Source organism: Pyrus communis, chromosome 5, assembly GCF_963583255.1.
Source record: "Pyrus communis chromosome 5, drPyrComm1.1, whole genome shotgun sequence".
Lineage (NCBI taxonomy): Eukaryota > Viridiplantae > Streptophyta > Magnoliopsida > Rosales > Rosaceae > Pyrus > Pyrus communis.
This window is the reverse complement of record NC_084807.1, coordinates 16,296,537-16,309,062: the sequence shown is the minus strand read 5'-3', so window position 1 is coordinate 16,309,062 and position 12,526 is coordinate 16,296,537. Positions and strand designations below refer to the sequence as shown.

Genomic DNA, 12,526 nt, shown 5'->3' with positions numbered 1-12,526 from the left:
TACATAAATGTGAAACTTTTTACAATGACAAAAAATAATGATAAATCAAAATAAGCATGACAATCTTAAATTATTAACTTGATGATGTGTGCAAAGTACAAACCTTATCAAACAAATTATAACCACAAATAATGTCAATTAAACAAATTATAAACCTTTTGATCCATGGGAAGTTTCTTATCTCTGACAAAAGCAAATTATAATTTCAAATACAAATCATACGGCAAGAACAATAATCGTATCACGTACTAATTTAATCTCTTTATATTAAATCAAATTTTGGTCCAAATTTGCAGTACTAAAATGCTATCCTTTATATTAAATTGACTTGTGAATTTATAAATCACTTGACAAGGACAATAACGTGTCGTGTACTAATTAAATCTCTTTATATTAAATTAAAATTTGGCCCGAATTTATAGATCTAAAGACAATAAGTATGTACTAATTAATCCTTTATATTAGATTGATTCGTGTTAATAGATCACTCGGCAAGGACAAACATAATGATAACCTCATGTCATGCCCCATACTTGGGGTAGGTAGAAGACTGGAATCCGGAATGCGAGTTAGAATTAAATAAATAAAAGAAACTCAAACTTGAAAATAATTCCACTTATAAGAGATATGGTGTTGGGTCTCCACTTAGGTGTCCTTGGTTCGAACTCCCATTCCTGAAATTATAGTAATAGTTTCGAACCTTTTCCCTCTCCATAATAATAATAATTTTTTTTTTTAAAAAAAAGGGTTATTGAGATTGTCAATCATCCATGATTTTGGTCATTATGTTAAAAAACTCTTTGGACAATTTTCAAGGCATCGTAACTCAATTGATTCTTAACCAAACTTGCCAGAAACTGAATAAACTTTAAACGTTCATAACTTTTTCAATACTCAATTCTTAACCAAACTCGACAGAAACTTGGTAAACTTTAAACGTTCATAACTTCTTCAATACTCAACGAAATTGAGTGATTCAAAAATGAAAATCATACTTCTCGACGAGACGAAGAGAATGATATCTTTCTTAGCCACTTTCGAGCAGTTTTCCGGCCAAACCACGGCAAGTTAGCCTTCAAAAAATGTACCATTCTCTTAGTCTCATCAAGAAGTATTCTTTTCATTTTCGAATCACTCGATTTGGTTGAGTATTGAAGAAGTTATGAATGTTTAAAGTTTACCCAGTTTCCGACGAGTTTTCTAGTTTTTCCGCGGACCAGTCACCTTTCAGACTATTTTCCAGCCATATCTGGCAACCATTGGGTTTCTAAATAGGTATAATCTTATTCTACACTTTCCTATCTTCATTTTAATATATTATGAGTCGAATTTGGTTAAGAAACGATTGAGTTACAAAGCTTTGAAAATTGCCCAAAATTGTTTTTAACGGAAGGACCAAAATCATGGATGGTGGACAATCTCAGGGACTATTTCTATTGATCTTCAATCTCAGGGACCATTTCTATTGATCATGCAAATCTCAAAAACCATTGTGTACAATAACCCAAAAAAAAAAATGATAACCTCAAATGCTATCTTTTATATTAAATTGATTGGTGAATTTATAGACTTGTAAATATGCAATACTGAAATGCTATCCTTTATTAAATTATTATTCAATGATATATTTTGTTAAATTAGATGTTAGGTTAGCTACTAAGTTCGAATCTTTTTATTAAATTGACTCAGTGAATTTATACATCACTCGACAAGGACGATAGTTGTGTAGTGTACTAACTAAATATCTCTATATTAAATTAGATTTTGACCCTCAGCAAGGACAAAAATCATGTAATGTACTAATTAATCCTTTATATTAATTTGATTCGTTAATTTATAGATCACTCAGCAAGGACAATAATCGTGTGGTTAACTAACTAATCCTTTATATTAAATTGATTTGTGAATTTATAAATCACCCTGCAAAGAAAATAATCTTGATGTGGACTAATTAAATCTCTTTATATTAAATTAGATTTTGGCCCAAATTTGTAGTACTAAAATGCTATCTTTTATATTAAATAGTAATCATATATTTTAAATTGACTCGTGAATTTATATACTCTTGTAAATATGCACTACAAACTAGCATGACAACACAGTAGAAACAATTTTTATATTTATTTATTTTTTTTAAGTATAACATTACCAAACTAGTCCTTAGTACTACGGTCTAGTGACACTTCGTAAGTGAGAGGTCCTATGTTCGATTTTCACTTTTGAACCACATTATTATATCAAACTCATTGTAAAACTTAGCCTACTTTCTCACCTTTTTAGTACATATATTATCTTTTGTTAAAAAAAAATATGTATTACAAAAAATGCTATTCTTTATATTAAATTGACATATAATTATAAATCACTCGGCAAGAACAATAATCGTACCGTGTACAAATTAATTCTCTTTATATTAAATCAGATTTTGAACCAAATTTGCGATACTAAAATTCTATCTTTGTTATAAAATTGGAATCATATATTTTATTCTTAATCAATTTGGAACCATTAGAAAATACTCAGGATACATCTTAGAAAACTTGGGGATATTTTGTAATTTTCGACATAGAAAAAAAAATTAATGAAAAGGGTTTGAAAATTTTAAATTTTAACGATAAGTACTAGAATTTTAAAAGGTAAAGTAAATAGTACTAGAATTGACTTTTTAGTGTAAAAATATGAATTTCGTTAAAATGAACAATATCAAAATTTTTTGTTGAAGTTCCTTAAAAAAAAAAAAAAAAAAAAAAAAAAAAAAAAAAGAAAAAGAAAGGGAACGCACAGACAGAGAATCACCTAAATCATATTTTGGCCCGAATTATAGTTCACTCGGTGGCAAGGACAGCAATAAAACAGCGTATTTTTCTCGCCCAAATATTTCGTCTACAAATCTGAAAAAAAAAAATTTCACTTTTCAAAGTCCACGTAAATGTCAAACACGAATTTCTCACCTTCACTACTTCTTCAGCCTATATGCAATAATCTCTGACCTCTCTTTTGTACTTACTTCACAAGATTCCTTTGATAAACAACGCTTATCTGAAACCCCTGTAGACATCGATACCTATCTGTAAACGACTGAGAAAACTTTCTGGGTTTTTCGATTTCCAGAAAAAGCTCTGTGGGTTCTTTAATTGGCATAAAAAGCTTTGTGGGTTTTCGATTTTTGACCTGGTTGAAGAAATAAGCTCTGATTTTTTATGTGATCGTGTAAAGATTGAAGCTTTTTCAGTGTGAATCCATGGGAAGGAGAAGCTAGCTGAAATGGGTTCGTTGGAAAGTGGGGTCCCATTGAAGAGGGACCCACTTCTGCGGTCTTCATCGAACGGCAGAAGCCCATTTTTGCAGAGACCCAGATCGAAGTTTTCAAGGTTTCTGCTCCTGAAGAGGCTGGATTACCTCCAATGGATTTGCACTGTGGTTGTGTTTCTGTTCTTTGTGGTGCTGTTCCAAATGTACTTGCCTGGTTCGGTGGTTGAAGACGAAAAGTCAGGGGATTTGATGAAGAATGTGGGATTGAGGTCGGAGAATTTGAGGTTCTTGAAGGACTTGGGGTTGTTAGATTTTGGGGAAGACATTAGATTTGAGCCTTCAAAGCTTTTGGAGAAATTTCAGAAGGAAACTAGAGAGGTTAGTCTTTCTCCTGCTTTCAACTGGACACGGCAGCAACGTTTTGGGTACAGAAAACCTCAGCTTGCACTCGTAAGTATTCGATTTTTTCGACAACTTTCAATGATTTCCAGATTTTGTGTTTTGTTTTGGATTAGTGTTTTGAGTTTGGCTTCTTGTACTTGGAATGTATTGCATGCTGGGATGTGTTGACATATTGGATTTCATATGACGTTGTGCTTGCTTACTCTGTTTCTTTACTGATTTGTTTTCGTTTGTTGGCCTTCTGATTTCGTTCTTTTACCTGAAGATTTTTGCCGATCTGTCGGTTGATTCACAGCAGTTACTGATGGTGACTGTTGCAGCTGCATTGCAGGAGATTGGATACACACTTTCGGTAATTTGACATGGATGCTTTTTGAAAGATTTAACTCCGAATTTAGTTTGTCACCAGGGACATGCATGTCTCATGGATTACGAGTAGTCTTTTCACTATAAGTATCTACAATAAATTCTGTGTTTATTGAAGATTATATGGCAGTTTAATGCTTTTGTATGTGATGGTTTTTTGTGTCATGTTGTTTATACTGCCGCAGGTTTATTCAATTGAAGATGGTCCTGTGCATGACGTTTGGAGAGGTCTAGGAGTTCCGGTCACCATTATCCAAACCAGTGACCAGCCAGAGCTTAATGTAGACTGGCTAAAGTATGTCTTCATGCTTAATGTAGACTGACATATTGTGGACTTATTACAATTTCGTTTCAATGCAACAATGTAGAATATCTTCTCACTTCGACTAGCACATATGTTTTGTTTGTTTGACCTCATTTGGAGCATTAGAGAAATATGATCATGAGTTCTTTACATAAACCTTTCATGTTCGTTTAATACTCATATTATATTTTTCTTTTCTTATCGTTTGTATGCAACATCCTTAATCCTATTTACTTCTGAAGCTGAGTTAGTTTTAGTATTTATATGCTAAATTGGGACCAAAGCCCATGTTCAGAGCATCTCCAGCGGTGCTAGCTAAATGAAGCTTTTTAGCTACTTTAGCAGAAAATGTAGCAAAACTAAGAAAAAATGAAGTCCAACACGCTAGCTATCTTAGCAGAAAATTTAGTTTTTTGAACAGTTGCTCACTAGATGTAGGCAAGGAGGAGAGAGAAATTCAAGGCTAGCTAAACTTATTTTAAAATTTTAATGTTATTTCATTGTACGCTTGCACACCAGCTATTTTCTGTGCAACGACGAGAAGTGTATGAAACTCAAGTAGACTACACGAATATTCAGTCGTTGATGGCATGGACTGTGGAGGACGATGGTTTTGGTACAATCAGATCTGGAAATGGATTTGGTAGCTGTCATATTTGGAAATTAAGAAAAGATAGATACAAAAGGATGATTAATGTTTGGATATAGATCCTTTTGAAGCGAAATCAATTGAAAGTTGGAGAAGGGAAAGGAAATGAGAGAGGGCGGAGAAGTTGAGGATGGACCAGAGAGAGTTTGACCAAAGAAGATGGTTCGCTGCTTCTAGACTTCTACTGGGCCTTCCACATCTGGACATTTGTCTATTAAAATGATTTTTATTTTTTATGAAATAACACTTAAATATTCAACGCTAAAATACTATTGGACTTGACTGACTAGCTAAATTAGCATTGGAGTGAATGACTAGCTTAAATAGGGTTAAAAAAGAAGCTAGCACCGTTGGAGATGCTCTCACACCATGATTCTATTTTGTTTGAACGAGTTACTAGTTTCCCATTGTGAGGATATCTAACATCAGTTTAATTTCCTGGGAAATTATGTTACTTGTGATTGTGGATGTTACATCCACTTTGGTTGATTTTGTTTACTTATTGTTTAATAAGCCAACGTTACTGGCCATGGTTCAGTTAATGGGATCTAGTGATGGTTGAATCTGATCAAAACATATGTATCTTGCAGTTATAACGGCATACTTGTGAACTCTCTTGAAGCAAAGGGCATCTTTTCTTGGTAAGATATATCATTTAGTTACTTTAAAATTTATGATTGACTTCCTAATTATCAATGTCACTTGAACATGTTGCTTTCTTTTGAGACTGCCATTTGCTTTTGTGTACTTAAATGTAATTGTTGCTTCGGTGTTCTTCCCTTCAGAAACTTCTCTATCAAACAACGTGAATGGTTTTACTTGTCACAGTTTTTTGCAAGAGCCTTTCAAGTCTTTACCTATAATATGGACTATACATGAACAAGCACTTGCTGCTCGATCAAGAAAGTACTCTTCAAATAGGCAGACTGAACTTTTAAATGATTGGAAAAGACTCTTCAACCGATCTACAGTTGTTGTCTTCCCAAATCATTTTCTACCGGTAAGATTTATCTGACCAGTGTGATTTTATAACACTTGTTCTATTGTTGATTATCATTCTATCACAAGATCATACACATGAAAAGGTTGTGTCTATACTCCTCCATGGTTCTTCTAGGACAACTGAGTGGTCATTGCTCGCCCTTATGGCCATATTTTGGGCTCAACCCATAGGCTATAATTTACCAGAACTTTATAGCACTGGTTAACTTGTTGCATTTCATTCTATCACGATATCATACACATTAAATGGGTGATTTACTGTGTCCATTTGGTGTCTCCTTCATGGTCCTCCGTTTGGTAGTTGCTTGCCATTATATTGCCATATTTTGGACTTGAACTGCCAAGGCCATAGCTCTTCAAATTACTGTAGGGGAGAAGGAAAAGAAGGAATCACATTCCGCACCCTCAAGGTTTTGAAATATTACAAATCATCTACCAAAGATTGCTGTTAACAGACTTGTAGTAAAAAGGGGTGGAGTGTATTCCTCCTAGACTTGGGATATGTCTTATTATTGTGCATAATATCAAGGGAAGTGAACAATTTACTAAAATAAGTGAAGCTAGACTCCATATAACATTCACTGTATTGAGGTTAGATGTCTTATCAGTAAGGGAATCAGTACCATTAAACAAGCACTGAACATTGAGTGGTAACCATCATCCAATAAAACCAATCATTTAAAAATGGTAGATGTGATAGTGTTAGACAATTATGAGTCACTTAAAACCCATGCTATCATTGGTTTTAAAATTGTCCTAATTTCCAGAAGTTTGATTGGTTTCTTTACTCACACAGATGATTTACTCGGTATTTGATGCTGGAAATTTTTTTGTTATTCCGGGTTCTCCTGCTGAAGCATGCAAGGAAGATTCTTTATTGGCTTCAGACAAAAATAATCTGCGTACCAAGATGGGTTTTGAGTCTGAAGACGTTGTAGTTACAATTGTGGGAAGCCAATTTTTGTATAGGGGCTTGTGGCTGGAGCATTCCATTGTTCTACAAGCTGTATTACCGCTTCTGGAGGATTCCTTGTTGGTTAACAATTCTTATTCTCATCTCAAAATCATTGTTTTGAGTGGAGACTCAACAAGTAACTATAGTTCGGTTGTTGAGGTGTGTAACTGAACTCTGCTTCAAATTGTGTGGGGATGGATATATTTCTTTATTGTAAGCTTGACGATGTGTTATGTATGCTTCTTATTGGTTGATGTGGTCTTAGGCCATTGCCCACAATTTGAAGTACCAGAGTGGCATTGTGAAGCATGTAGCTGTTGATATGGATGCAGACAGCGTTCTAAATATATCTGATGTTGTGATATATGGATCCTTCCTTGAAGAGCAATCATTTCCAGACATTTTAATCAAAGCCATGTGCCTTGAGAAACCAATAGTTGCCCCAGATCTCTCCATGATCAGGAAATATGTATGTTTCTTGATACTTTTTTTCTTGACTCTACAGACTCGTAGGTCTTGAAAATGATCAAAGTTTATATCTTAATGAAAAAAATTATAATGGAAGACTTGGTGCAAAACCGAGCACAGCGGCATTCTAGGATTCATACAGTTGACCCCACTTACGGGGGATAAGGCTTGGCTGTTATTTTATTCATAACCTTGAGTTTAAGTTCAACTGAAACTTAAATCAGGAACAAGTGCTTGGGATGATGTTCAACACAGATCCTTTTCATTGTTAATATTTCTATGCTCGTCATACATTTATCTGTATTTATCTTTTTTCCACTCAACTAGGTCAACATCCTCTTGATTTTTTTCTTTTTCTTGGACACATTGTCCCCTTCGACATGGTGTTCTTAAAGTCTTAGAAATTTGTCCCCTATCTGGCATACAAAACTAAACAAGGGCAAAAGTCCCGTTATATCGTTAAAGTCTCTCCTTTGAGTGAGCATTCTTTCGACCAATGGACTCTGACCTTGAGGAAAGGTCTTGTTAGATTGTATGTAGTTTTAACATTAGAATCCACACTGTCATATATCTTAGTGTTAAGTGGCTAAGCTTATTTGGAACTGTAGAATTAGGGCATGTAGAATCTAATGACGGATTTACTGAAATGTGGGGCATAAAACGTGTTGCCATGTAATATTTATTGCTTACTATGTATCCCAATCACCATGATGTGAATCTACATAATGATTCCTTCTTGTTGAATTTTGGATTGTTAATTGTTGCAAAATTTTGTTTTGGAAGAGGACTACTAACTGTATTGGCATTAACAATCAGGTTGATGATAAAGTGAATGGCTACCTTTTCCCAAAGGAAAATATCAGGGTCCTTTCGCAAATCCTGGTGCAAGTTATTTCAAAAGGAAAGTTATCACCTCTAGCTCGCAACATTGCCTCAATAGGGAGAGGTACTGGAAAAAGCTTGATGGTGTCTGAAACTGTCGAAGGATATGCTTCGCTTCTTGAAAATGTTCTCATTCTCCCATCAGAAGTTGCACCACCCAGGGCTGTTGCAAAAATCCCTCCCAAATTGAAAGAAAAATGGCAATGGCACTTATTTGAAGCAGTATCAAATTCAACATATTCAGATAGAAATTTGAGAAGTCATGCATTTTTGGATGATTTTGAGGAGCATTACAACCGTACTCGAGAGGAGAGGTTGAATGGCACCACTGCAATCAATTATTCATTTATGTATAGTATATGGGAGGAAGAAAAATACATTCAGATGGATAGTACCAAGAGAAGAAGAGAGGAAGAAATGGTAAGGGCCGTTGTGTGCAGTAAATTATTTATTTTCCCTTATGTATTGAACCAATTCATGGGCCTCCTTTATTTTTCTATTGGAGCTTTGTCCAGTTATATACACCCACAATTTAAAATTTTGTGCAGTTAAAGGATAGAAGTGATCAATCCCATGGAACATGGGAGGACGTGTATCGAAATGCCAAAAGGACTGATCGCTCCAGGAATGATTTGCATGAAAGGGATGATGGGGAGCTTGAAAGGACAGGCCAACCGTTGTGTATATATGAACCTTACGCTGGGGAGGGAACCTGGCCTTTCTTACACATTACATCTCTTTATCGTGGACTTGGGCTGGTAAGTTCTCCAATTTGTTGTCTTCTTGTATTCATTTTATAGACTTAGGTGAACATTATATGTATGTGCATCCATACAATTGTTCTGCACGAAACACATTGATTTGAAAAACTACACAATTTGTGTTGCCACCTTTTTTTTCAGTTTTTTCGCTGTCAATTTAGTAGGGATTCTTGTAGTTTTTTCTCTGACTGTTGCATAAACTAAATTCTTGTAGTCCACTAAAGGTCGAAGACCTAGGGCTGATGATGTTGATGCACCTTCTCGTCTTCCACTTCTTAATATCCCTTATTATCGAGATGTACTCGGTGAGTATGGAGCATTCTTTGCCATTGCAAACCGAATTGACCGTATACATAAGAATGCATGGATAGGGTTTCAGTCATGGAGAATAACAGCAAGGAAGGTATTGGATCTCTCTCTCTCTCTCTCTCTCTCTCTCTCTCTCTCTCTCTCTCTCATGTTTATGTATTGATTTTGCCTTACATTTTGTACAAATGATTTCAACAAACTTCCGAGTACCTGAAAAAACCCATATCTGCATCTTTGTCTTAACCTCAACCCATATCTGCATCTTTGTCTTAACCTCTTGATCTTGTTGGAAGTTTCATAGTGGGCCATATCAGTTTATATTCGTGGCATGTTGGAAGGCCTCATTGGGCCTGTCAACAGACCTTGGAACCAGTAAAAGCTCTAGCTTTCATATTCCTTTTTGTTTTTACCTTTTCAGGGTAGAAGAGGTATCACTTGATAACAGTATCTTAGCCATCTAGCAAGATTTGAAACCTGTTTTCTTAAAGATAGTGCCATTCACACACCTATTTATACTTCCCATACACCCTTGTTAGTTTTTGTCTATTGATCTTCTTCAATTCATTTGATCCGACGGCCGAAAATTGAGAGGAGTGTGTGAGAGGTAAAAAAGGGTGTGGATAGCACCACCCTTTCTTAATCTCATTCTTTTTTTTTAAGGAATAAAAGTGTTGCAACATTGTATGCATCATCTTGTCATGCAAATGCTAAATGTTGTTACTTTCACTTACAAATGTTGCATGAGTCCTGTCACTTTAAAATAAAATCCACAAAGAAGAAAGGGGCGACAAAGAAGTTGTATGATAAACGTTCTCGATCTTCTGATAACTCAAATTAAGCAGCATGTGCCTAGTATATCCACTGTTGGGGTATTCTTGGAGATCTGTCTCTAAATGAAAAATGACTAAACAAAGCAATGAATTCTTTTCATCTTTCTGCGTTTATATATATATATATATATATATATATAGGATCCTTTGGATCTAACATGGGGAATGGGAATTGGGACAGGTTTCTTTATCTGGAATAGCTGAAAATGCATTGTTAGGAGCTATTCAAACACGAAGGCATGGAGACGCACTCTACTTTTGGGCGCGCATGGATAATGATCCACGAAATCCTCTGAAACAAGATTTTTGGTCATTCTGTGATAGTATAAATGCTGGAAATTGCAAGTAAGACTGGTGATGCTTTAGTTGATTCTTGTCAGAACCTTCCCTTTCTCTCAATTGTGAGTTAGAGGATCTTTTGACCTAATTTTTCCACATGGTAATTGAAGGTTTGCTTTTTCTGAGGCTCTTAAAAGGATGTATGGCGTAAAGTACGATTTGGAATTTATACCACGCATGCCGGTGGATGGGGACACGTGGTCTGTCATGCATAGCTGGGCTTTGCCAACAAAGTCCTTCCTAGAGTTTGTAATGTTTTCTAGGTAAGAAATATTGCACTTTGTGTATGTACATAAATGCTCTACCATACAATCTACTGTGAAAGCTATTCTTTAAATGTTAACATGAACTGTTGGGTGTGCAGAATGTTTGTGGATGCAATGGATGCACAAATGTATGATGAACACCATTCAAGTGGCCGCTGTTACTTAAGTTTGTCAAAAGTAATTTGCTTCCGCTTTTATCATTTTTCTTCGAATGATAAAATTTTTGCTTGGGGTTAGTGTACTCACGTGTGCATCTGCAAATTGCAGGACAAACGTTGCTATTCACGGCTTCTTGAGTTACTCATAAATGTTTGGGCGTACCACAGTGCGAGGCGGATGGTATATGTGCACCATGAGACTGGTGTGATGCAGGAACAGCATAGGTTTAAGAGCAGGAAAGGTCATATGTGCATCAAATGGTTCTCCTACTCCACCCTAAAGAGCATGGACGAGGACTTGGCCGAGGAATCAGATCTTGAGCACCCCACAAGGCGATGGTTGTGGCCATTAACAGGCGAGGTCTTCTGGCAAGGTATGTATGAAAAAGAGAGACATTTACGGCATAAGCAAAAAGCAAGGAGGAAGCAGAAAAGTAAGGAAAAAATAGAAAGAATAAAAAGGCGGACTCACCAGAAAGCAATAGGGAAGTATGTAAAGCCCCCACCAGAAGCCACAGATAGTTCAAACATAACAATGGTTGCGAGGAATTAATAGTCGAATTTGATTTTTAAGGATTAGGAAGTTTGGAAGTAGTAGCTCAATTTGATTATTCTTTTTATTCCTTTCCCTCTAATTTTAATTTTTGTGAGGAAGGGTGTGCACATAGTTGTAATCTGTATGCTGTGAGGTTTTGTATGTAGAAAAAAGTTGCACCTTTCTTCTGGTCATTACTCGTCAGTGTCGACGAGTGGCGGTAAATGTATAATAGTTTGTACTCGCACTTCTTACCCTAATCTCGTTGTTTTCGTTCTTGGTACATTTTTAACAAGAACAGTAAATACGATTATTGTGAAGTCGAATTTTTTATTATTTCTGATGCAAATTTCAGTTCTGGTGAATGTTACCTCAAATTTTCGACACAAGCACATGTTTTGTTATATTCTTGTTTTACACCACCCCGGCCACAACCCACCCCACCCCACAAAAAAAAAAAAAAAAAAAATGTCTTACTAATGTCTCAATGTTTCACACACTTCATTTGTAATTTTGTGCGCTTGCGATTATTTCTTTGTTTCAAGACAGCAAAATCAACAATCTGGTAACATAAGCAACGAGTATATAAAATGACAATACTAAAGCACCACGGGGTGGTCCAGTTGTTGGAGACGAATTCTGGGCTCGTATTTCACATGGCATGTCCTAGGTTTGATTTCTGACGTTGATGAATCGCACGATGATGGGCAGGGGTGGCTGAAATGCCTTGGTCTCCGAATGGGATTGCTGTGGCGAAGTCACTAACTGGTCCCCTTTTAAGAAAAAAAAAATGCAAAAACTAAAATGGACAAAAGTCGCTCAATAGAACTTAGGGCCATTTTGGGATTCCTGTGCTTTATAAAAAAAAACTGCTTCAGCCATGCTTTAAGAATAATTAACTATAAAATAAAGCAGATGAGCGTTTGGTAAACTGTATTTTTAAAGTGTTGTGAGTAAGAAAAGCAGTGTAAAAGCGTTTGGTAAATTTTAATGTAAAAGTAATATATTGTATACAATGACAAAATGGACATAGTAGTAGGAGTGGGGA

At 35.6% G+C, this 12,526-nt stretch overlaps 1 protein-coding gene across 1 annotated transcript; it reads left to right on the top strand.

The window, feature by feature from the left end:
• The first annotated feature begins 2,906 nt into the window (after nt 1-2,906).
• Nucleotides 2,907-11,721, top strand: LOC137735072 (uncharacterized). The gene is made up of 14 exons (XM_068474443.1): nt 2,907-3,702; nt 3,920-4,006; nt 4,206-4,315; nt 5,564-5,614; nt 5,802-5,973; nt 6,772-7,089; nt 7,196-7,399; nt 8,215-8,700; nt 8,829-9,038; nt 9,256-9,444; nt 10,362-10,525; nt 10,630-10,782; nt 10,884-10,962; nt 11,053-11,721. Exons 1-14 carry the CDS (start codon nt 3,265-3,267, stop codon nt 11,494-11,496), a joined length of 3,105 nt encoding a protein of 1,034 aa, XP_068330544.1. The 5' UTR covers nt 2,907-3,264; the 3' UTR covers nt 11,497-11,721.
• Nucleotides 11,722-12,526: the final 805 nt, after the last annotated feature.

Bases quoted from the DNA above. Each gene is read 5' to 3' on its own strand.
- LOC137735072 (XM_068474443.1), top strand. From the start codon at position 3,265: ATGGGTTCGTTGGAAAGTGGGGTCCCATTGAAGAGGGACCCACTTCTG. The intron at 4,316-5,563 runs GTATGTCTTCAT...TGTATCTTGCAG, and splicing joins CTTAATGTAGACTGGCTAAA to TTATAACGGCATACTTGTGA. The intron at 5,974-6,771 runs GTAAGATTTATC...TTACTCACACAG, and splicing joins TCCCAAATCATTTTCTACCG to ATGATTTACTCGGTATTTGA.